Below are 27,528 nucleotides of genomic sequence, written 5' to 3'. Positions count from 1 at the left end.
ATTTTTTTTTTAAAATATAAAGTAAACTTTTCTGTTTGTTCTTTCCTGTGATTGATGTAAAAATACATATTACATTAATTGAAAACCTAGTTTTTATTCTTATTTTTGCTCTTTTGTAAAATGGGCTATTTTTCAATGAACCTGTTCTTGCCGTGTACCCTTCAATTGACATTAGGTAGGTACATAATGGATGTGTGTATTCATATTTTTGTTATTCAAATTACATGGAAAATTTCAATAATTTGTTTGAAAATTATACACATCCTCTCAACCATGTTTGAATGAACATGAACATTCTCCAAGAAATATTTCAATGTCTTAAAATACTCTTCCATATTATTTTTAAAATAATTTTACTGTCAGCATTATTTAAAAAATTCTCAGTGATAGTATAAAATTTAAAATTATTAATCTTAATTAACACTAAAAATTGTTTGGTAATTCTATGTGATTTTTATATTTTTGACAGCTGTATTTCTTTGTTTGTTGATGTATGAAAAATGATTAGAACTAAAGTAATGCTATATTAAGTCTTCAATAAAATTAATTATTTAAAAACATTGACATATTAATACATAGACACGCCTTATAAAGTCAAATATTTTTTAGTGCCCGAAAACATACCCATAGTTACTTATTGTTTGTTTTTTTTATACTAGGGCTGCATTCAATGATCGTGTATATGCTACCAAAAATTGAAGGATACTCATTTTTTGGATATAAAAAAGTTTGTATTTCAACGTCAACAATCATAATTCGTTTTTGGAGGATCCCAATCAGATTTTTTCCTTAAATTCCTCATAACTTCGATCCATTAATTTATTTTCACTGGATTTTGGGGAATGCAAAAATAATATTACTGACTCACATTTATTATATTTCCGTCCCTGTAAGTAAGTAGAGATTCGCAATTGTGCCGCTCGGCGTAGTTCAACGTTTACAAAAAAATATTTGTATTAGAACATTAATTGTTTTAAGCTTTGTTGATCACATATTTCATGAACATATATTTATCAATGAAAAGTTACACAGTCCTTTTTACAATGTTTATCCGAAAGGTTTTTACACGTTTTTATGACACAAGCAGGCATTTTGGTTTTGATTCTAAATGTCACAGCTGACTGGCGGTCGAAAAACAACTCAATACCCTTTGGGCACGACTGAGCGTTTGGGCATGAGTAAAGTGTCATCATTTTCGAGGGCTCAGGGCGTGTCTATGTATTAATATGCCAATGTTTAAAAACCTAATAAAGTCAAAGTCAAAAACAATTTTTTTAGAATACTCAAACACATTAATTTTCTAATATGTTTGTACATATTCATAAATCATCTTAAATACAACTGTGTGATCAGATAATTTCAAAAACATGTATTTTTCAATATCTATCCATGCCAACATAGTGATTATAAAATGATATCTTGTGTAACTAAAATCATATTTAGTTCCAAACAGCTTCAGCAGTTGGCCATTTTTATTAATATGGTAATTATGTACAAATACATATGTGTAATTACGATGGACTAAGTACATTCCTATGTTTCTTACACATAATTATGTTTACATTAGTTAAATGTACTCCCCAAAAAAAAACAACTCGCTTTAATTATTCTTTGGCATATGTTTTTGTTTTATTTTATACCATAGATCTTATTCATGCTTGTCATAGTGGTCAGTATGAGAATGGAGATTTAATAAAACTCTACCTTAACACGTTTGCGGTTATGCTGGTCATAGCCGTCAAAATCATGTCTCTCATTTAGGAAAATGGCACCTATAGTGGTCAGTCTAAAAGACATTGGTAGTGAAAAGACGGATATAGCCTATGTGAAACTTAAGTAATTAAATGGTAGGGGAAGATATTGTGTTCCTTTAAAACTATAAAAAATAGTTAGCAACAAAAGTGTCCCAGTATGTTAGTCACTTCAAACCGTAAACTATGATCCAATCGTTGGTGGTTTATTTGAAAAAAAAAACAGAAAGTTATGATATGTGTCCGTATAAGTGGATCCTATGAGAAAAGTTTCCGCGAACGTGTTAATGTGTGGCTCCTTTCAACGTTCCATTTTTGGTATGCATAATTTCTTTTCAAAATTGAGACAAATATTACATTTTGAGAATTTTACTGTACAAATAATATTCTCAATGACCATATAAATGCATTGGCAGTTCGGTGTTACAATTACGAATTTAATTAAAATGTTAATTGCATAATATGCGTGTACAAACTATCAGGATAATATTCTGAAACACATAAGCAATATGAGCCAAATTGATTGTCTCCAAGCTAAACATTATTCATTTTAATAATTTATAAGATGACACACATGTGGATAATTTTTTTATTTTTATATGATAAATTATAGATGATTTTTTAAATGATTTCTTCCTTAATCTGTAAAATTATTATCTGTGTTTTTTCATAGTTTAAAAATGGTCATTTAAAAAACTTCTTTTGTTTCTGTAGCTATGAACTACACCTTAATAATTAAGGCATATATTTTAAGAATGCTCAAATTCTCATTAAACTAATAATTACCATAATCAATTTATATTAATAATAACAAAAATGCCTATTGTTTATAATTGACAAGTCCATGTATATTTTCAACACACAAGAATTGGATATATTTAAGAAGGATAAAAATATAACTTCGCCTATGACGCCCATTATCACAATAATTAAATGTGATTTTTTCAAGCCCTGTGTTGGGCTTAATTTTTAAATAAAAAAACAAACTAAATGTAACATACAACCATTTATTTGAATAAAACAGAAGTGGTTGTAGCTATTTTCCTATTTGGACTAGAAATCTTAGAAATCTTTTAAACATGTAATATTTAGAATGTCTTCTGTCTAGATTGCAATTTTGTATTAGTAAATTTATTATTTAGATATCAAAATTATGGGTCTTTTTTATTATAACTTTACATGTTTATCATTAGTTTGACTAGTCTCTGTACTAGAAGTTGAATATTTCTAATTTTGTACATATTTAGTATCCTATAGGGCCTTACTTGTAAACTTGGCATAAAGTTACGCCTAGGTATAGTGGTAGAATTAGCATAGTGGTAAAATAAGAATGAGAATACCATCCTTATTATATTGGTAGAATAATGATAGTATTCTCATCCTTATTTTATCGCTATGCCTAAGCGTAACTCTGTACCAAGTTTATAAGGCCCCGCATCACCTTGGGAACAAGATATCTTCGTATAAAATAAAAATACAGGTATCATAAATTATACTATGTAGAATTAGGTATTCATAAGCCTGGTTAAATATTTATTTTTTTCCATAGTTTTAAATTTTATACAAAAATATGCATTGTCCATAATTTACGTATCACTCATAAGTTAGAAGATAAATCTTCTACATTGAATCTCATTTTTACTATTTTACTGAGTGGGTTTTTCTTCTTAACAAGTTTATGATATGAAATATAAGTCTCATTCGTGTATTATGCATACACTATCTTATTCCGACACAGTTTATTTAGCTTGTCTCAATAATTAACATCAATTCCCCGAAACAACAGCTGTCGTTAAACAAATCAGTTTTATATTTTAAAATTGTGTATTTGAAAATAATTCCATTTGATTTTTAAAATAATATTTTTTTATTGAAATATGTATGTAAGTACAGAAGTAAAAAATAGTGGTACATAAAAATAAATATTACTAGTAAATACAAAAATCCCACAAAGCCACTTTTTGTGGCTGGTTGGTCGAGATTTACCTCTATAAAATTAATACTACTTAAAAATAAATGTCTTCATCTACACAACTACATCCAAAGTAAAAAACAGAATGATGGTGTCATTTTATCTCATTTTACATTTCAATATAGGCTATATATACTTTTAACTAGCCAGCCACGCGGTGTTACGTTTGCCTCACGCACAGAGGGTTCTGGGTTCGATTCCCGGTGAGATCACACAAATTAAACATTATTTTTCTCAAGCCTGGGCGATCTGTGCTGTAATTTGGCTTCCTGGCCTAGTATGATGGTGCAAATCAATAAATGGATGTTTATTTTGCTAGTGTCTTCGAGATTATTAAATGGTCTTATAAAAACTAGCCAATATTATTATATAATAATTATTATCTGCAAGTCTTCTTACATTATTATGTTAATTCAGTAACAAATTAATCATTTGTGTATTTTCAAAATGAATAGTCTGGATTTTATATTTCTTTTCAAACAGTGAAATTTGTGATTCCCGCCGCTGATAAAATTAAACAAAATATGTTTTGACAAAAAGTCAAATGAAACCATATCTTTCTACTTAAATCAAGATTTATTTTTGGGTGTGACTTGATTATTTTAATTATAATTTTTCCTTATTGTTTTTATCTATGAAATAAAAACAATTTTTTAAATTATCAAACATTCATAGTATGTGATTAGACTTATCAAATAATTCATTTACTTACTACACAAGCATTACGTAATAGTAACTATGTCATTTAAAATTATTACATTAAAAAATATATATACATATTATAATAAATATTTCAAAATAATGATTATAAATGTATGTATCTACACACTGAAGTATGGAATTGGAAAAATAATTATGAAAGTAGGTTGAATGCTGTCGAAATGCGACGTGTGGTAAAGCGATGTATAATAGGTGCACAAATGTCGAGATCAAGGCTGAGACAAGCACCATCGGAAAAATTATGAAAGGGATGCTGCTTTGGTTTGGACATGCAGAGCGAATTGGCTGTGAAAGAATCACTAAAAGGATCTACGATGCGAATGTTGATGGATGCAGAAAACGAGGAAGACCGAGAAAGACATGGCATGATCAAATCCAACAAATACTTGAAGATGGACACATCAAGACTAGGAATAATCGGCGTGCGTGCATGAGAAGATGGATGAATGTAGAGGAAGTGAGGTCTGTATGCAAAGACAGAGTGATATGGTGTTCTGTCCTCTCTGCCTACCCCCTTTTGTTTGTATTTTAAACCATAGAACCAAATTTTATACTATTGCTCTTCGTGCCTTAGAAATATAATCAGTAGTACTTTTCTCACTCAATAAATACTTATGGTAAAAACTTAAACCTGGTGTGTTTTTTATTTTATTCATTATTTTTATAAACTGCAATTTCTTAGTGTTATTCATCACAAATTATTTTTACTCACATTTCACAATGTACCTACTAGTGCCAAACGTGCAAATCATTTTATTATATATTAATTTAATTCAGTATAATACTAATTTGTAGGTTATTGAGATTGTCATATTTTAAAATACGCATTTATGAATTATCAATATTGTCAATGACACAATATTCATTAGAGATACGAACCGTAGATAAAAATGTGCGTTGCTGTAAGATTTGACATCTTTAGCGCGTATCTTATAGTTTTAAAGAGAAATGTATCATTTAAGTGAAAATATTTTTTTAAACCGAAAATATTGACAATGATGTATATTTGCTGACAGCTTATTCTGTATTTTCATAAGGATTCACAAAAATAAGTCTAAATAACTGATTCGCCATAAAATGAATATTGTTAAAAAATCAATGAAAATTGTTTTTCTTGAAAAATTTAACATAACTTTTTTTTTAGTCAGTTGCAAAACAATGTAAATAAGACAAGTGTTAAATTGTTGGGGCTATTAAGGATAAATACCAAACACAGATTTTAATTCAGAGGAGCTTGGGTTACAGTGGATCGCTTTTTTTAAACCTCCGTAGCTCTAAAGTTTATCACTAAATTTTGGTATCTCCGATAAAATCGAAAGAGGCATTCATAGCCTTTAAAGTAATGGTTTCAGTTTGCCATTTTATAACTTATTTATATACAATAGATAGTATATTTTTATTAGTTATCACAATCACTGTCAGCCTAAAGTACTTATCTCAAATATAAATTTGAATATGTTTTATTGTCATATTGGCTCAGAGATCAAATAATAACGAATGCATAATGAAGCAAAAATATATATCTGTTTTTGTGGAAATCGGGAGCTGGTATATGGATTGAAAAATTATTAATTATCTCTTCCAATGAGGAACTTCAGCCCTATGGGAAATCTTATTGAAAATGTACAAAAAAAAATATTTTAATAAAAACAAACTACTTTGAACGACGTCACTAGTTCATATGAATCGACCAATTATAAGAGAGTTGTGAAAGATTTCCGGTTAAAGTAACTCAACGAACCAATCGGCAGAACTGACCGAGAAGAAGCGGAAGAGAACTTGAGACGTCACACAAAGTAATTTCAGAAATAAAAATCATAACGCTGATAATACGATACATAAAAATTTAACAAATAGTCTATTAACAAATATTTTTTTTTCAAAAGCACTGAACTTCCTCATTGAAGTGAAGTAAAGTTCACAAAAGTCAACAGATGGAAGAGTTGAGGAAATGTGGATGTCCAAACATAGGCAGAGTGGTAAATGTTACACAGTGTGTAAAGTGGCCACTTAAACTAGCCAATGACAGGTCATGAACCCGGTAAATCCCTAGAGTCCCATATTCTCTTCTCAAAAATGTTTTCTCTCTCTGTTGCAACAAATTTAAATTTAAGGGATTTATAATGGTCGCTTACTGCCAATACTGAAATGACAGCCAAATTGTTTAAATACCTTCCGCTTTTAAGATAGTTGCGGTAACGCTGTTTTTCCTATAACTCTGACAGGGTTATTTTTTGGTGGCGAGCTAGCATAACCACCTGCATTGTCGTCGGTTACGTTGTTTTGCTTAGCTTAAAAATAATATGTTAGCAAGGTTAAATAAGCCACATATTTTTTTTTTAAGAGTGGAATGATGCGGAGTAATATATAGAAAACTGTAATTGGCCTATAATTTTGGTTTATTTGTAAAAATAGTTTTTTTTTATAATGGCTGTTGTTTTCTTTTAATAAATAAAAATAAATATCCTTAAATGTGGCAGGTGAATTTTATAGAGCTATGATGTTTTAAGGGGTAATAAGGAACACTTTTCCTCACAAAAACGCAATTCGCTAAAAGTGTCACTTACGTTGTTTTGCTGATTATGGCTCGATATATTACATCATTCAAATATTTTTTTCAGTACAGTTTAAACCTTAGAGTAATAATATGTCACTGGCTAAAAGAGACCCGCATGGACAAAACCATTCTATGATTATCAACCGCGTTTACAGCAATACAACTGGCCATAGGTACTCAGGTTGAGAATTACTGAAACCGTCCGTCACACGTTTCCAAACCAATAATTTGGAACTCCTTTGTTCTATGAGCTAAAGGGCTTTTCTAATCCGAGGTTTAAACTAATGTTTTTATTCAGTAATTGAGAGAGAAAAAATAAAAAACAAAAACTAATTTTGCCCCACTATTTAATTCATATACACATGATACTCCTTCGTGATACAAGTTTAAAAATAATATGTTTGTAGATTTAGTCTAAACAGAGCCATCTTTTCATACTAAAATGAATATTCAATAAATGTACAAAAATGTATCAAAATAATATAACATAATTAATTAATTACAATTACATATTATATTGCAGATATAAATATTTATAAATAATATTTTAATGTTTATTTCTAAGTGTAAATTAGATTATCTAATACTGAATCTCAATATTGTTTTTTGTATGTATTATGTATTTGGTTCATTAAATCTGATTTAGTTTCTACTTAGTTTCAAATGTTTTAAATGCTATTTTTAGCAACTATAATTCTAGTGGTTTTAGTTAAATCCTGTAAAAGATAATATTATTTCTGAGAAAAGGTAACGCAATATACTTTAGCATAATATATGTAGATCACATTCTTTTGAAGAAAGTGTCATTTTTAATCTTACTTAACTATTATGTATCACTCTCTTAAACATAATAGAATATGAAAATAATTTTTGTTTAAAATATAAAGCTACATTATTATTTATAAATTTTATTTCGATATTCTGATATCAAAGAGTGCAACTTGAAAATGCTTATTAGTTGTGTATCATTGTTTGCTGAAGTTTCTTAATATTGTCTATCTACTGCTGATTGCGTAAAGGTGTTGTAAAAGTGATCGATTATCTGAATTTTTCATTTCACTATCAGCCGTTGTTCTAAATATACCTTTAACATGAAAATGATCATCTTTCAAGTGCCTATCCATCTACACATTTCGATTTCTCTTGTCAAAGATAATCTTACAGCTGTCGACAATAATAATCAAATTAATTATAAAAATACAACACTGATTGTTTTATAATTGTGGTATACTTATATAATTTTTAATTCACAAAACTGCCAAACTTTTTCCACAATAATGATGTTGCAAAAACATGAATTTTTTATTACATATTCATAATTGTTTTTTTTTAATGTAACATTATGAAATTTTGCCTTTAGATCTGACAAGATTAATCTCATTTCAAACATTTAATTAGTTTAATTATATATTTTACTCCTTCATTTTTTTTCTGTAATTGACTGTTTTACATTTATTACTGAATCTTAATGTGTATTATTTAAATAAAATGATATTAAATATTTGTTATTTAAAAATAAAATGGTTTTATTTGTAGTATAAGATGAAATAAATCGGTCATTTTTGACTCCATGTGAACATTGATCTGCCCTTGAAGATCTAGTTCCTTTTAGCTGGCATTATCTGGCAGATTACATCACCTAAACTTAATTATTATCTGGTCTCATTTAGCTCCATGAATCTACCCCCATCTCTTGACGGAAATTTACACGCTTTGATCTAATTTACCAGATAATACTTTCCTCGCTGGTCTCAATTTCGATCACCTCCTTGTCCTGACTCCTGACTCAAGGTTTACTTAGTTGTTTCAATACACAATTACAGTGCTGATTAATTTACCTACTTCCGCAGAAAATCTGAAGTTGTGGAACAAGGATAATAAAAACTTGCAAAAGTTATTTTCAGATCTCTTAAATAAATGTAGGTGTGATTTACCTTCTTATCTCCTAATAGATACTTATATCACACATTTCATTAAAAAAATACTTTTAAAATCTGAAAATCACTTTTGAGGAAGTTCAGTGCTATGGTTAATTGAATGCATAAAATGTTTTCTAATGCATGGTAAAAATTAGAGCTTTTAATTGTAGGGTGAAGTTTCTCAAAAATGTATGAAAAAATTTACAACTTTGAATGACGGTCACTAGTTTTTTATAATTTTTTTTATATTTAATTTTTTTGTTTTTTTATAATATACATAAGAGGTAAAACAGAATATACAAAAAATAAAAGAATATTAAATAGCAATGAAATACATATTAACAGAAAAAAAAATAAACAAAAAATCCCACAAAGGCATGACCTGTTCGTGGGTATACAAGAAATGTTTATGAATTTTCGCTCCTATAATCAATAGACAGGTGTAATTTTTTTGCATAATATAAGAAAGAGAAAAGAAAATATTCTGTAAAAGATTATAAGGTACTTTTTTATTTTATAATAATTAAAAAAGAAAAGAAAAAAACATAAAAATATTCCTTATTATTAAAGGACAACAAAATATATAATAGAAAAAAAGGAGGAAATTTTTGAAAGTTTGGGATCAATGAAATATTATCAGTAAAAAAAAGAATTAAAAATTTTAGGCCTATAAAATATGCATGTCTCTGTGCTAGCCTCGTTTTAAAATATGGTATTTCTAACACACAATTCCTTCTTTGACTTGATCTATTTTAATTACTTGTAAATACATTTTGGTTCTTAAATACCTATATATTTTAAACATTAAAAACAATATATTTGTCTTATATCTAAAAGTTTAGCTTCTTGGAACATGAAATCGTTCTCCGAAATCAACCAATGTTGCGATAGGTTTCCAGTTACCGGGAAGCCAACTCACTAATCAGGACAACTCACCGAAGAGAACTTGTGACGTCACAGGCGGAGTAATTTCAAAAACACAAAACTTTACAAAATCATAGCACGATACATAAAAATAAAAAATATTTTCTTTTAGCTTACTTTGGTTGCCTATTAACTAACAAAAAATAAATAAAAACGCGCTGAACTTCCCTAATATACTCTTACGTCTTACGAGGATATTAAAATAGGGGATATTGAAATAGAGCAATCTCTTAATCTGTCTTCATTGGAGAGACGTAGAACTGAGATGGACCTTATATGCATTTTCAAAATACTTAATGCTATAAGTGATGTCCCATCTCTGTTGTAATCAATTTATTTTCATGTTGCAACCATGTCACCAGAAGTCAATTTCGCTATTTATAAAATCTTCTAATAGCAACTTTTGTTTTTATATCCGAATGTCCAGAATATGTAGATTAGTCAATTCATCACACGACTTGGAATTCTTTGGGATAGATCTTCCGGCTTTTCGTAGATCTCTAGATGGCAATTTCTTCCAACCAACCACATATAACCACAATGATACGGGTTTGTCTCGACAGTAGACACTCGATAGTCGGTATGTAGTTACACTAATATTTAATAACATTAGTTGAAAATAATAATAGTTTTAAAATTAATTAACAAAGTGATTACCTGTTTATTGTATGTTTATGATTTTATTTGACTAAGTAAACACCGAATAAATTCATTTTACTTTCTCAAATAGTATCTTCGTTCCTCGTGGTGTAATGGTCAGCGCGTTTAGCTACCATGCGAGAGGTCTCGGCTTCGATTCCTGATATGGTTGCTATAAAATATTTATTTAAAGGGTGTTTTCACACCAGAATATTTCATAGTCCCTGGACTAGTACCTAAAGCGTAAGACTGATCATCTTACCTTCATGCAACAAAAATTATCAAGATACGCTGCGATTGGTGTACCAATGCAGTGCCCTATGCACCATTGGGCGCGGAAAGGGAATGATGACGACGATGATGATGATTAACACTATCTTAGGGATTAGTTTTTCAAAGTAATTTGAAAATCACTATAATAATAAAATAAATTTTAATCCACACTGAAATCTATACGCGAAAATTTTAAAACATTAATTACAGTCTTTTTGGTAAGTTTTAATAAGGCTGTAGTCTGATAAAACGCGCGCAAAATGAAGAAATCATACGATTTTGCCATTTTAAAACGAATGTTTTTTTAATCGCGCAATAATAAAAAAATATACTTAAAAGTTTTATGTAACTAAAATATAATTACTTTTAGACCGGCAGATTACGCCATTTTAAATTTAGACTAAACTTCAATCAAATTCAATAAATCCAGTCAAAAGAAGTTAATGGATACAAATTATGAGTAATTTAAGGAAATAATCTGATTGGGATCCATAAAAAAAAAAGAATTTTGGGAGTAAACATTCAAATGCAAACTTTTTTATTTACCTAAAAATAACATCTTCCATTTTTTTTAGTATATGCATTCTCGTCGAATGCAACCCTGGTCGATCGACTTTATAACATTTGCTCTCCTAATTTTTTCGACTTATTAAATTAAGATATAAAGAACTGTAAAAATGCTCAGGGCAAAGGTCATTATTTTTCAAAAAACTGCACGTACATCGGTCCGGTAGTTTTTTAGTCTATTGCGGACACACATAACATTGCCTTTTATATATATAGATTTAAATATATTATAATATAGTTCCTATTACACCATATTTAAATATACCCACGATTTATAAAAGAGAAGAGTAAAGTTATTATTATTTATCTGTTCTGTGGTAACTTATCTTTGAAAAGTGTTTTTACTATTTGCGGTCTCACTCCAAATTTAGAATTTTTAAAACATCAAAATCTAAAAAAACAAACAATAACAAACAAGCCATCGCGCTGTTTTTCCCTAGGGGTAGACAGAGAGGATAGAACGCCACATCACTGTCTTTGCATGCAGACCTCGCTTCCTCTACATTTGTACATATTCTCATGCATGCACGCCGATTATTCCTATTCTTGATATGTCCATCTTCAAGTATTTGATGGACTCGGTCATGCCATGTCTTTCTCGGTCTTCCTCTATTTCTGCATCCATCAACATTCGCATCGTAAATCTTTTTGGCCGTCATTTCGCGGTCCATTCGCTCTACATGTTCAAACCAATGCAGCACCCCTTTCTTGATGCTGTCGTTAATGCTTGTCTCAGCCTTACATAGTTCACGGATCTCGACATTAATTTGTGCAGCTTTCATACATAGTTTTACCACACATTCGCCCGAGAAATTGCATTTAGACAGTATTCAACCTACTTTCATCGTTGTTTTTTCTAACTCCAGGGTTGGTAAAAATATTTAAGACGTTTGCTAAAGTTACGTACTGACTCTTTTATTTTGTTATGAGTTCTGATAAAAAAATATTTTGTTAGTTGACTTCAGATTACCTTAATTAAAAAAATAATAATGATTTTCAATCGATTTCATTAAATCCACTATTTCACAAAATACTGAGAACTTGATATTTTATTATTATTCACGGATCGTTTTATCATATCATCGTGTAATTAAAATTCAAGATAACAATGCAAATGCGATTCGATTCCGGTGCCCTATGCCCTATTGAACAGAAATAAAATATACGCGGAGAAAAAAAACAATTTCACGATATTTTCTTATATACCGGCACACCTATTTACATCTTATTGCACTTTATTCCAATATTATTTCCTTTTTACGTGGTCAAATTTATTGTTTTTTTTCTGTACAATTTGCTTTAAGCGTATATGTAAATTTTGGACTTAACTACGCACCCACCCAATGAGAAAATTTCAGTGGTTAAAAAAATAAAAATATTTGTCAATATTTTTATTTTTATGTGTCGTATTATCAGCGCTATGATTTTTTTAAAGTTTTGTATTTTTGAAATTACTACGCGTGTGACGTCTCAAGTTCTCTTCCGCTTCTTCTCGGCCAGTTGTGCCGATTGGTCCGTTGACGGTAAGTAAACCGGAAGTCTTCCACAACTCTCTTATCATTGGTTGATTCATATCAACTAGTGACGTCGTTTAAAGAAACTTAGAGAAACTTTAAGAAACTTTACCGTATAAATGATCTAATTTTTACCGCGCGTGAGAAAATATTTTTTGTATCATAGAATTAAGAATAGTCCAGAAGGAGAGTAGAATCATATTTGAATACATCGGACTGTGTCCAATAATTCCCCCACTCCGGCTTACTTTCGCCGCGCGTATTCGTGAAGTCACCGGGTAATGTTGCTTGATGGGGAAAAAAAATCATAACACAATGTAAGGTAAAAAAAAAGTAATCTGTTAATTTCTCTCAAATTTTATTGTGCACGCGGAAATATTGATTGACACAACAGAGTAGATAATAAAGGGTCATTTAATAAGAGTAATTGAATTAATGAACTTTGAACTCAAAATATAAAACAAATTTTATTTGACATAAAACGGATATTTTTATATCATGTTAAATAATATTTGATGTTTTAAAGATAATGTCGTTCAAATGTCCCCCGCGGCGTTGTTTAATCCGAGGTCTAATTTTCATTAGTTCTTTTATTAGATGAGCAAAGTAGGGTAAAAAAAATCTAGCCTGGCAAAACTAAAGAAATTTCCATTTTGTTTCATCGACAATCTGACAAATGGAAAAATAATTCAATTTTTAAGTAATGCTTTTGTTATAAACACATTTATTTGCAAATTACAGATGAAATGTGATACCACCCTGTTTCTTTTAGATCCTAGCAGTATTTCTACACTTTAAAAGGACACAACACGGCATAGTTGAATTCAAATCAGGGTTGCGTACTGAGCGACGTCTACAATGAAACTAATTGGTCAAAACGTAAACCTACTCATTTATGAGTAGTTAATTCGCCTTCTGTTTGATGTGCGTGTGCGGTTTCTGGACTATTCTTAATTCTATGTTTTGTATCCAATTTTCCGTAGAGCTGTAGTTCCTCATTCTACGTTGCATCTGATTGCGTAAAAAATAAATTACGGGTCAGATGTTCTCATACAAATTTTTGTATTTCAATAAAATAAATGTATTATTTAATATCTGCATTAAATCATCTACAATATTATCATAAAATATTTTGAACGCATGCATTGACCCCCTCAGAAATGATTGTTTAATATAAATTAAAAATAAATACTATCGGTTGGGTGACACATTCGTCAGTCAATTTAATTGATTCAGTAGTCGCGTTGCTTCCTCGCGAGCGATACTGTTACACAGTTGTATTCATTTTAATTTAACATTTAAATACTATCTGGTTTATTGACAGTTTATTGATCAACATACAGGTAAAAAAATACAATAATTACTAGTTCAATAACTTATCCAAATAATATCTAATTGCTATAATATTGACGGAAATAATTTTATACCGGGCAGTTTCTTTGTCAGATCTTTCAAATTTAAAAAATAGTCAAATAGTTCTTTTTGTTTTTTTGTTAAAATATTAAGTGGGTAGTTTTTTATTGTAGTTTAAATAATTGATTTGTCTAATATAGAATATGTTTTTTTACCGTTGGAGAAATGTTTCGAATTATGACAATGTATAAAATCGCGGAATAGTTTTGTATTTTTAAATATTAGCGCCCCGGAAATCAAACACCGTTGAATGAACGGTAACTCTTACATGCATGTTTAGTATTTTAAATTATAATGATCATTTAACGGTTTATGCTACACAATAATTATTATTTTATTTTATTTAACATCCACGACTTAAAGGCATTTAACAAAATTAACACTGTATAAATAAAACAGTGTATACAAAAAATAAAATAAACAAGATTAGTGGAAAAAATATAAGAATTATTGTGTCTAAATAAGCAAAACCCAGAGAAATATACAGAAAGAATAAGTAAATCTGGTCAAACAAATAATAATATGCGTATTGTCGATAATAATGCAAAACCGCGTATCCGATTTTTTTACGAAAATGTTTTACTGCAATAAATTCGTTAGTAGTCATTTTTAAATTGTTGCTATTTTTACACTAAATAATGAAAGTTTTTCTTATACTCAAGCGGTATTTTTGGGAACATTTTTTAAGTTCCTTTGCGAAAAAAAAAACAATTGATAGTTACGCGGATATTTTTATTATAATCTCAATAATAAATATAAATACCCATATCCTATGAGTAAATAATATGAAACAAAAATCAGAGAAAGAAAAATGATAAAATTATTATTGTAGGTACCCAAAAACGTGACATATTCGGAGTAAAACGTTAAATTAAAACGAATTCTAGATGTTCGTTATTAGGTAGGTATAGTTTATAAAACATTGCGTTGTTCATATTATAAGCATAATAAACAATGCAAACTGCTCTGTATTTTTACAATTTTTAGTAACTTGGTAAAAAGCTAATCCAGGAAAATTCATTTACCGATTTACTAAAATATTTAAATTTCGGTACCATTTTGTACTTGTCCAGAAAACGGAAATTAAGTTGTGATCAAGAATGCGGATTCTGTGACATTACTATTGGACCATTATTTGACTTTCATGAACTAAACATTATTTCAATAGTTACATAGTTGTTGGATTACAAAATGATGATACAATGTTCACTTTAAAAATAAATCTGGTTCTAAATATAAATAATAATAGATCTATAAAATATTAAATTTCTCATAAGTATATTCAACAGTTTTTCTGATCGAAATTCAAAACTTCAACCGAAAAATCAATTGGACATGAAAAATAAAATGATTTTTTACGTAAAATCGATTTTTCGCATTACAAAGTGTTTCTATGTGTATAAATATATAGGTAATATTATCAAATGCGGGTACTTTATCGTTTTATGATATCGATACTGTACTTTTTATAGTACTTGGGTATGTGTATCTATTTGTATTTTTCGCACCACACAGTAGTGAACACAAAATATCCCACCTTGAGAAAAAACACATGTATTTTTTTTTGCTTTTATCGGGAATTAAACCCGGAACTTCCATGCGCGGATGAGCGTTGCGTCGAAGCTTTTACACCACGGGGGCTGCTATTGTCCGTTATGAAAATTCGAACCTGCTTTTCTCATTTAAAAAGCTTTTTTTTATCGATACCTACTAAATAAAGTTTTTTTTCCCACCTACCATTTTAATTTATTTCAAAATTACCCGCTTTTTAACCGGAAACCTCGTTTTTTATAGATCATGGCGGGAATTTTAAGTCCTTCGCTGGTATGTTTGACAGTTCTTTTGACAGTGTTTTGTGGAGAATCCTTCGGCTACATCGAATACCCGGGTCCCCGGTATGTGCCCACTAAAGGCGAAATCTGGCCCAAGCCGCAGAAACAAGCTTATCATAAAGACGTGCTCTCTTTTTCCATGGAGAACTTCAAAATCGAGGTATGTTTTTTCGTCATAATTGAGCAATATTTTTTATGGTTTGAATTTATTTATTTATTTGCGGTTCCATGGACCTTTTACATAATTACAATAAAACCAGTGAAAAAAAATACAACAAAAAATGGCTTACTATTAAAAAAAGAACAAGAACATCGAGAAAAGTATACAATGGTAAACTACCTATTTACATATAAAAAAGAAATATTACATCTGTAACAAATATAAATGTTTACCTATAAAGGTTTTTTTATAAAAAAAGAAAGCTAAATAAAAGCAAATCGCAGTTTTTAAAAAGAGGAGGAGGAGAAAAAAAAGAAAGTGCTTTAAAAGGAAAGTTAAAAAGTTTACTTCGTGGTTTATGTAAATATTAATATTAAACAATAATAAATTGAAAAAATAATTATACACACAAGAGTTAAGATTTAAAACAAAAGTAAAGAACTAATCATTTTTTCAATTTTTAATTGTTAATTCTTTCTCAAAACACAGGACTTGATCATCAGCGGCGTGGTATAAAATAAATCTAAATCATCCCTGTATTGATTTGCAAGTCGCTGTATGAGAATAATTGGTGAATTCAATGAATAATTAGTACCATGATGATGACTGTAAAACAAAAAATTAAGACTTGTTGGTCTATGTGAAATATGAAAGTTTATTAAAGTTAATAGTTCGGGGCAATCTATTTTATTATTGAATAATTTATAAATAAACATGAGGTCATTTATTGTCCTCCTGCTTGACAATAATGGTAAATTTAAAGCAGTCATCGGGGATTTATAATTAATTTATTTATAATTAATGTATAACTAATTTAAATTAATTCATTTGACCTTTAACAATGTTTTAAGTTATATTAACAGTAAAAAAATGTGTAAGACAGTAACAAAATGAATAGTCTATTCTAAAACTTTTTGTTTGTGTGTTAAAAATAAATGAATCACACCAAAATAAACTTTTCTCAACATGAGTTTTCCCAGTGAAGAATATATTGTTAATTAAACCATGTAATGTGTTCTAGTGAAAGATTTAATTTAATAAATAGATATTTGTAAATTTGAGATTTAAAAATAAATATAAATATTTTTTAAATATATATTTGTAAACACACATATTTTTTTTCTGGATGATCTAATCACCTTTCAGGTTGCCGGAAATAACACCTGCCCTGTGCTGAACGCGGCCATCTTGCGCTACTACGAGTTGATCATGGAACAGTGGCCCCAACTCCGGAGGGCTCGCCGCCCAACTGCGGAGCGCAGGGAGCGTGGCAGGCCCCGCGAGGCCCCCCTCACAGCTCTCTATGTGTTCCTCACAGAGCCATGCCAGCAATGGCCCTCTTTGGAGATGAAGGAAGACTGTGAGTAATGAAATCGATTTCTTATTTTTTCACCCAAAATATTTTGAGTTTGTCAGTGAGAGTCTGAGGAACTAAATTGATCCATAAGTATTTAAATTTGACCTGTGTATCTAAGCTTTTAGATTTTGGTTTATTGTTTCCATTTGTTACTATATGTATTAATTTATAAGTATTAACGAGTATAATATATAAGTATTTACATAATATGCTAAATTACGAGTATCTCACCAAAAAATAAACCAGAATTATTTTAGGATATTTGCATACCTATTAAGCTCAATGGATTTAAAAATGCGATTTTCTATATTTTTTTATGATCTGTTTGCTTTTACCTTTTATAAAGCATCATTTTTTTTTCAATTTTATTTATTAAAAGAATATTCACATATGAATATTCCAATTAAACTGCAGTATAAAAGTACAAAAATATATTACATGGGTTACAAAATTACATAGGTTTGTATGCACAAAAGTGTTCAACGAATCATCAAATACTTTTGTAGAGCTGAAATACAGTAGTTATTGTTTATTTTTTATAAAAATGTCTGCCTTAAAACAGGCTGTATCTAGTTAGGCAGACTAGACATAATCCAGAGAAATGTATTACCTTAAACATGTAGTAGATAAAGAAATTATATTTTTTTGTTAATAAAGCGTGATTATTATTATTATTATTAATTAAATTGATCAAGTTCACATTGCTATAATTTATACACAATTAGTAAACATATAGAAACAATAATTATTATTATTTATTAGTCTTATCCTTGTTTCACATATATAGTATTCTCTTAGGTACCTACCCATCATATATAGATAATATATCACATAATGGATTGATATTTTCAAAAAAACTTTAAACTTTGGTAACCAAATGTCTTTACAAATATTTCCTCTGCAGATGTATTGCATGTCGGATCACCATCAGTACCGGAAGGAAGTGGCCATCTTGTTAGCGCCTCTTTATGGGGCGTCCTGCGTGGTTTGGAGTCGTTTTCACAGATGCTTTATGCAAATAACAACGAAATGGTACATATCAGTCCTTACGTTATTACGAAATTGATGATATTAAAATTATCTGGGTTGTGGTCCCGTGACTAATGTCGCGGACTCATGGATCAGTGGTCCGAGGTTCGAACCTCACTCTAGAAAAATATCTCTTTATATTTTTTTATGATTTATTTTAGTTTTAATTTATTTTAATTTTTTAAACTTGCAACTTGCACGCTGTGAATAGTTATAAAGTATTTGTAAATGTCTTGCTGATGATATAAGTAATTATTTATTATAAAATTAAAACCTGGGAAATCCTTCTTAGCACATAAATTCACGAAATGTGTATTTTGAAGAAATATTTTTTACCAGTAAAAATTTAGCTTTATCTGCATATGAATATTGACTAGTTTATCAACAAATAATGATATAAATTAAAACTTGTTGTGTAAGATTTTCCCTTTTCTTAAAAAAAAACATTTTGTATGGCATGACCTACTTTCAGTATAAACAATATTTCTCATTATAGAATACGTATAGGTAGACAGTAGATAGTCACCGTTCTGTAAATGTCTTGTTGATACATAATGATTTTAAATTATAATATATTATCTTAAGTGATAATAGTACTATAGACAATAACATTAATTTATTATATGCTTCAAATACTATAAGGTACAGACTTGTTAGAAAGGAATGTTACTTACACATAAAAAATTAAAATACAAAAGAAGAAATTAAAAAATAAAATAAAAAAGAGAGAATGGAGAAAGTTTGTCAAGATGAACAAAAACACTTTCTTCTCAAAAATATTGTCTATCCCTTTTGTAATGTCTGTAAATGATTAAATTAGACACATAAAAACAGAAAATAAAAATAAATGTACAGTATTGTAAACCCATAAAAATATTTACGATGATTCCGACAATTGTATTCCACAGAGAATAATGTACTGTATTGTATAATGTATTGTATTCCACAGAGAATAATGTACATTTAATATGAACTGTTTCATAGAAAAAATGTTTTAAAATTATTAATAAAATGACAAACTTTAAAAATCCAATAGGCATTAGAAATACAGTAAAACCTCGTTTTTACGTTCCTCAATTTTACATTTTCCCGCTTTTTACGCCGAAATATGTAGGTCCTATTTTCTTCCACGCATTCTCATTCAAATATTTCCCCCAATTGTTTTTCTTCTTTTTTCGGCTTTTTTCACCCCTAACTTGGGGTGTTCTAGCCATCCGGTTTTACGTTGAAAAATTTTCAAAACTCGTTCGATCTGTCAAAAGATAACGAGCTGCGCGTCGTCGCGTGAATGGAGAATGAAATCGAGGTATATAAAAAAATATGAAAAATTATTGTCTCATACTGAATTCAAAGTAGGTGCAGAGTAATTGACCATTTTGTTTAAGTGTCTTATTTTGACATTTTACTATGGAGTTGACGCTTGTTTGGAAGAATAAAGTATTTACATCAATAAATAAGGATGCAAAAAGTTTAAAAATGTGGTAATAGAAATATTACTTGAAGTTGAAGTTAAACATAATGTGAAAAAAAGATAGTTTAAACAGTTATCATGAAAGTATGTAAATTTTTGCAGCGACGTAGAAGACGGCTGAAATTCTGTAATGCCATACTAAAAAATGTGATATCATATAAATAAAATTTCCCAATATTTAGGAAAAAAATCATTGTGTGCATTTTATGGAAATTAAACATTTTATTTTCGTCTTTTTAAGGTTAAGTACCTACATAAAATTATTTATACATGTTTTTTTTAATCAAATAAAAAAAAACATATTAAAGATAGTATTGATTGAAAAAATACAAAATATTTTTCCTTAAATCAGGTGAATATTCATAATCCCCAATATGACAGAGTTTACAATTTTTCTAGTGTATATTTTTAGTAAAGTCTAGCACAATAATTATATTTTTATGTAATTAAATTTTTTTCATACATTTTTCATTTCCTCACTTTAGCGTTTTCCTCAGTTTTACACTTTTTTTATTGCTCCCTTAAAAAACGCGAAACAGGGGTTTTACTGTATATTTTTAAAAATCTCATCTAAAGATTTATTAGTTGGTGAGATTTCCTTGAAGGTGGTGATTATTAAATTCAATTTAATATAATGTTATGTAGAAACATTGTAAGTGACCTTTGCATTTGGTTTCAGGGCTTAAAGATTAATAGTACTTCTATTGAAGACTTCCCACGTTTTCCTCACAGAGGTTTACTACTGGACACCAGCAGACATTTCATTTCAATGAGAGTAATTCGTGCCATACTCGACGGTATGGTTTACAATAAACTCAATGTGTTCCATTGGCATATTGTGGACGATCATAGTTTCCCATATGAAAGTAAAGTGTATCCAACTTTGAGGTAATTGAAAATTAGTTTTATCATTGTGGTAAGAGCATTTTAGCATAATATGTAGATGAAGATTTTCTGTGGGTGAAATAGGGACAGAATCCTGGATGAGCATTTTTAATTCGTCATCGAAGTCGTAATCATCTACTCTCGGGTAAAAATCGCATGGATATAAGTCAGCCTCGTGGTGTAGTTGGCACATTTTCCTACCGTGCTTGTTTTAAATTTGGTTTTATACTGCAACATTCTGCTGTCCTTGGACTGGCATTATCTTTATAAAACAGACGATCGAGATATGCCGCATCTGGTCATACAATGCAGTGCCTTATGCTCCATCAGGTATTGATAGGGGGGTATGAGGATTAAATACCACTGGACCACAAATCGATTCATACTTTACAGCACATTTATCCGGATAACACAGAAAAACTCGAATTATCCGGATTAATGAGTGCCAGGCGTTATCCGAATATGCAGAAATCCTGATAATCGGATTAACCTTAATTAATTATCAAGGAATATTTTGAAAAACACAACACAAAATTTGCTCTAAGATCACTTTTTATTGCTTTTGAAGTAATACAGCGAATTGGAATCACTTAACTTTGAGGAAGAACTCGTCTACGAGCAGCGAGGTCCCGCACACGCTTGACTATTTGTTAGTATAACTTCACCTTTATTTTTTATTTCCTGATAACGATCCGGATATTTGGCAATCCGGATGTCTGGAGCTCAGTTAAATAGTTCAACTGTACTTACAGTACATTAAAATAAATTAAATGCTTGCATTCTTACGATTTACCCAGATATTATCTGCGGCTAATGGAAATCAGGAGAAAAATGAAAATGATATTAAAAATCCTGGAGATCTAAAAGAAACTGGGAGAAGAAACTATGACCACTGCTAAGCGTTCGGCATTTATTTATTTTTTGTAATTGTTTTTCATTCGTCGTTCTTTTGTGTGTATTTTTTTTTTTGTTTCTTATGTGCTTTGGGGTATATTATGCTATACTTCATGTATAAACTTTTAACATTTTAGTCAAAAGGGTGCTTACCATCCACGTCTCGTCTACTCCCAGGCAAATGTGGCAGAAATAGTGGAATATGCCAGAGTGAGAGGAATCCGAGTAATGCCAGAATATGATACTCCAGGTGAAACTTTTACATATAATTTGCTATTGTTCTTTTTAAGAAGCTTTTACATCCTTGGTTAGTGTTATGTAGATTATGGTAAGCCTTGCATGAGATCTCTGAAGGAAATCTTCCTGGTAAATTTGTTTTAAAAAAATAGTTTTTAAAATTTATTTTGCAAAACTAACACTCTGTAACTGACTGATGTATATTTTATATTAATATGTGTGTGTATTTTTTTTATATAATGCATAACACGATACACATATATTTCAACATTCCAAAAACGCAAATGTGATCTCAGTGAAATCACATTTGCGTTTTTGGAATGGGAATCAAACCCAGAACTCTCATGCTTGAGCTAATATACTTGGCAATTGCACCGCAAAAGCCAAGAGAAATATGCCATACATAGTTTAAACAGTTATTATAAAAGTGTGAAACAGTTTTGCCGCGATGTAAATGACAGTTGAAATTTTGTGGTGCCACACCTAAAAAAGTGATACCATATAAATAAATTTTCCAATAGTTAGGGAATAAATCGTTGTATGCATTTTATGCTAATTCAAATTTTTATTTTCGTGTTTTTAAAGTTGAATACCTACATAAAATAATTTTAAAAGGTTTTTTTTTATTCAATAAAAAACAACACATTGTAGTATTGCTTGAAAAAATACAAAATATTTTTAACTAAATCATTGGTAAATATAAACAATCCCCAATTATGACAGTTCTTATAATTTTTCTGCAGTATATTTAGTATAGTCTTACAATACTTAGTATTTTTTCCATACATTTTTAATTTCTCCACTTTAGAGTTTTCCTCAGTTTTACATTTTTTTGTTGCTCCCTTGAAAAACGTAAAACAGGGGTTTTACTGTATTTGCAAAGTAAAATCATATTATGTAAGAAATGTGTACAGAATAAGGGTTTTGTGATATGATGCTTGTGGTCAAGGGCATATTTTTTATTGTCATGTATCATCATATGAGCTTGCAGGTAAAAAGTAACAATTCTCATAGTATTACTTCCTTAGTGAATCCATGTGGGGCAAATGATTTCCACAAAATCTCTCCAGGTCTTTCTGTCCGCTACCATCTCCCGTGTTTCCTCCCAAGTCAGGTCCACGTCCCATATATATCAAATGTGAACTGCCGATAAAATGTCTGCTGTGGATGTACAGGACTGTAAGAACCTGGCGCCTTGTAAAATAGGCAAGCGAGATTAATATTAAAATTCCAATTATTTAGGTCACACTAGATCATGGGGAGAAGCTTTCCCAGAAATCCTGACTGCTTGCTACGGGCCCAATGGAAAACCCAATGGGGATTTGGGACCAATCAACCCGACAGAACCTTCAGTTTACACCTTCATTAAAAACCTCTTCACAGAAGTAACAAATGTATTTCCCGATAGATTCCTTCATCTCGGTGGTGATGAAGTTGGCTTTGAGTGCTGGTAAGCAATGAAAACCAAAGTTGAAAAAAAATATAAATATATTTTTTGTAATGAAATTCATTTACCAACAATTAAAGAATTTTAACCACCATTAAAACTCCTCTTATGTACATAGTGCTGTCAAATCCAAAATATGTTTATGTGGGAGACCATCTTCATTCTGGTCGGTGTTACCCAGTTTCTACCTGTTATCTAAATCTGCCATTTTCTATGGCAGCCCATTTAGTATCCTATGTTGATTAAACTTATATGTTTGCAGAAATAAAATAAAATAAAATAACAGAAAATATGTTTAATATATGTACATTCAGATGTTGTTTGTATAATAAAATTAGAGGTTTTAATTTTTTGTAATGTAAAATTTTATCTGTTGATCGGACTACACACGTTGAGGTGAATATCTAATGGTTGTGTATCTATGATATTATCTTAAGCCCAGTTATTGGTGAATTCGAATCCCATTCTACCCCAACTTGATTTCCATTTTCTAATAGTGAGTTATTTACAACTCGTTGAAAATGGTCACCAAAATTTAAATATTTGGGTAAATTAAAAGAACACTAATATTTATTTTCCTTGGAGGAAATCATTCTTTCAACAAAATATTTTTGCATTATTGGCTAGTAAATCTCAAAATATGGAATACGTTTTAGTAGTTTAGTTTTTTGTTAATTTTATTTGACCTAATATTACTTTTCCAGGCAAAGCAACCCTTCCATAAAAGAATATATGTCAAACAACAGTATAGCTACCTTTTCAGAACTAGAGGAAGTTTATATCCAGAAGATAGTGGATATTGCTGATGAATTGCAGTCACAGTCCGTAGTATGGCAAGAAGTCTATCTCAACGGAGTGCGTCTTCCTAATGGAACTGTTGTCCATGTGTGGACAGGAAACCAAAGAGAACTTTTACAAAATGTAAGATCTTTTAAGACTTTTCAAATTAGCTATGAACAGTAACTTCAATGTAGATGTTAGTGCTTTACACTTGGAATTTGATCATGAATCTACAACAAAGCATTAAAAAATATTTTCAACAAATTTTGTAGATCACGGGTGCCGGGTATCCTGCCCTACTCAGCACTTGCTGGTACCTAGACCACTTGGCTAATGGAGGAGATTGGGAGAAGTATTACAAATGCGATCCTCGGGACTTTATTGGAACGGAAACTCAGAAAAATCTGGTGATGGGAGGTGAGGCGTGCATGTGGTCAGAAGTAGTCGATGACAATAATGTATTAACAAGGTGAGGAACATACTAATTTATTTAGGGTATAAAATAACTTATTTGTGGCATAATACCTATTTTAAGTTAAACTTAAATGTGTGTATTATTTGAGACTGAGACAAGTATTATCAACAAAATATAGAAAGCTTGAGAAAACTGCGTTGGTTTGGATATTAAGAGTGATTAAACAGGGAAAGAATGACTACAAAGATTTACATTGTGAATGTTGATGGATGCAGAAAATGAAGAACACCGAGAAGGACAAGCTATATCTCAAAATCCAACAACTACATGAAGATGGACATATCAAAAGGGGAAATAATGCGCGCTTGCATGAGAAGATGTTTGAATGTAGAGAAAGCAAGGTCTGTATGCAAAGACAGAGTAAAGGAGCGTTCTATTCTCTTCGCCTACCCTTATGGGAAAATGACGTGATGGCTAAAACAGTTAAATTGTGTTTTTTTACAGAATATTTCCAAGAGTAAGTGCCGCGGCTGAAAAACTGTGGTCTTCAGAAGATGTTACAGATGTGGCTGATGCCAAACATAGAATAGAAGAGCACACATGCCGTATGATTGCTAGAGATATTCCCGCTCAGCCTCCAAGTGCTCCAGGGTTCTGTCTTGCCGTGTTTGACTGAACAATTCATTTAATTATGCCTCCAAATATGGAGAACACTGTCTTACTACTTTTACAATGTAAAATAAACTGTTTCCTCTGACAACTTCTATTATTCTTTAATATTTAAAAGCAGTATTTATTGTTTAATTTTTAATACCAACAAAATAATATAAGATATAAGAAATTGTGTATTTTTATTGAACTTGTTTCCATAAGTATAAAAAAATATTTTATAAATTACAATAATCAAGAAAGTTCACTAATCTGGATCCACATTTACAAATATTTTCAGAAGAGCAATTTAAAATTTAAATACCATCATCATCATTCCCTCTTCTACACCCAGTGGTGCTAGGGTACTGTATTTGTAACCAAATTACGAGTTATTTCATTAATTTGTTACATGTTTGTAATGGTGATAAGTCCTGCACTTCAGATGCTGGTCCACAAACAATGAAATATTGCCATTTAAACGACCTTTTAAAATCAATATTTCACTTCCACTCTGTCAGGTATCAAACCTGAGGTACTATTTTGAACCGATCTCGCGGCACTATAAACAGTTTTTCTCGTGTATTTACATTCAAACACACGATTAAAAACTGTTTATATTGCCCGAGGAGTGGTTTAGAATAGCACCCCAGGGCCTCAAAAATCATGTACAAACTTGCTAAAAATGTTGTATAAAAAGTTTAATATGAAAAAATTTTAACAGAACTTTTAAGTATTTTATTTATTTAAAATTTATTTGGGAAACCAACAGTTCTACATACATATTTATAGTAAACAAACAGATATAGTGTATAAACTCGGAACCAATAACAGATTTCCACAACGTACACAAAGTTAGTAAAGAAAATATATTACATATTATATAAATACATATAAGTATGTGTGTATAAAAATGTTATTTTCATGTACTCGTAAATATTTTTCAATAATCGAAGAATTTTTTTTTTAAAAAAGAACAGTAAGTTAATGTAAATTGGGTGGGATTAGGACAAGGATGCTTGAAGAGAGGATAAGGAGGGGAAGGGAGATGTACATATTTATTATTATAATGTCTACTAAGTTACATAATGCATTTTTAGTGTAAATTTAAAATCTGGCGGAGTGATGTTTGTGTAGTCTATGTCTTTAAATTTTGTATTGTACACTGAAAAAGGCCTACGAATATGTGTATGTCTGTAGTTATATGTATCATAATGTGTATACAAATAAGTTTATATCTTGTTTGTCTGTGCTCTATATTAATTTGTTAACTATTATAATATATTAAAATGTAATTGCCTAGCTTGGAACGGGGTATGTACCCTTGTTAGCTGGGCAAAGTGAACATGGCATTGTATTTTGATAAAGAGTGTGAATAAATAAATAAATAACATGCTCAATGCTTTGGAGGTAATTTTTATGATATGCTATTCAAAAAGTAGTTTTGAGTCTAAAACAGTCCCAAGATCTTTAATTTCGTATGAATGCTCATTAAATCCATATAGAGACAAATAAGTAGTGTGATCAAGGTTATAAATCTTGTACTAATTAAATAATATTTGTTTACTAAATAAATATTTCAATATTTCACCATAACAGATTAAATAAAAAATTGTAGACGAAGAACTAATACTTTTAAAAAAGGTAGTAAACATGAACACAATACGAGAATATCCAAACAATTCAACAATAGTCTAAAACGAGACAAGGACAAGCGAGACTAATAAACCATCAAGGACTGAAATTATACAATAAACCACCGGAAAAATATATTTTGTTGATGGAATGTAATTTGTAAGGGTTTATAAATAAATTTCAAATAAAATTTTTAAAAAAATACAGAACTATAATAGAAGTATTTTTTCTCATTTTTTGACATGTTTTAAATCAGTATTTTAAAGGGGGGGTCCATGACTGTGATCCTCCCCCTCGAGCAAGGCAAAGGGAGGGGGGGGGTTGGAATCGCCAGACATTTTTCTACTCGTAAGGAGGTCGCATATTAAAAAAAGTTGAAAAATAGTGTTTTCAATGAAGTTCCATTTATTTGCGGTAGCCATAATCAATTTTTAAAATTATAATGGGCGCAGCGCGCGCATTTTATTTTAGGTGAGGTGAACCACAACC

General features: G+C 30.0%; 1 protein-coding gene across 1 annotated transcript; it reads left to right on the top strand.

Moving 5' to 3' along the window:
* Positions 1 to 14,045: 14,045 nt before the first annotated feature.
* Positions 14,046 to 25,513, top strand: LOC148284592 (beta-hexosaminidase subunit beta-like). The gene is made up of 10 exons (XM_088237831.1): positions 14,046 to 14,179; positions 16,044 to 16,241; positions 17,388 to 17,601; positions 18,503 to 18,630; positions 20,778 to 20,986; positions 22,015 to 22,127; positions 23,357 to 23,564; positions 24,266 to 24,482; positions 24,614 to 24,810; positions 25,261 to 25,513. The coding sequence occupies exons 2-10, from the start codon at positions 16,047 to 16,049 to the stop codon at positions 25,430 to 25,432; spliced, it is 1,653 nt and encodes a 550-aa protein (XP_088093957.1). The 5' UTR covers positions 14,046 to 14,179; positions 16,044 to 16,046; the 3' UTR covers positions 25,433 to 25,513.
* The last annotated feature ends 2,015 nt before the right edge of the window (positions 25,514 to 27,528 follow it).

The sequence above is a fragment of the Micrasema longulum genome, unplaced genomic scaffold (assembly GCF_059751315.1).
Source record: "Micrasema longulum isolate JH-2025_06_02 unplaced genomic scaffold, ASM5975131v1 h1tg000108l, whole genome shotgun sequence".
NCBI lineage: Eukaryota > Metazoa > Arthropoda > Insecta > Trichoptera > Brachycentridae > Micrasema > Micrasema longulum.
This window is presented reverse-complemented; position numbering and strand designations above follow the sequence as displayed.

Bases quoted from the DNA above. Each gene is read 5' to 3' on its own strand.
- LOC148284592 (XM_088237831.1), top strand. From the start codon at position 16,047: ATGGCGGGAATTTTAAGTCCTTCGCTGGTATGTTTGACAGTTCTTTTG. The intron at 17,602-18,502 runs GTGAGTAATGAA...TTTCCTCTGCAG, and splicing joins TTTGGAGATGAAGGAAGACT to ATGTATTGCATGTCGGATCA. The intron at 20,987-22,014 runs GTAATTGAAAAT...TTAACATTTTAG, and splicing joins AAAGTGTATCCAACTTTGAG to TCAAAAGGGTGCTTACCATC.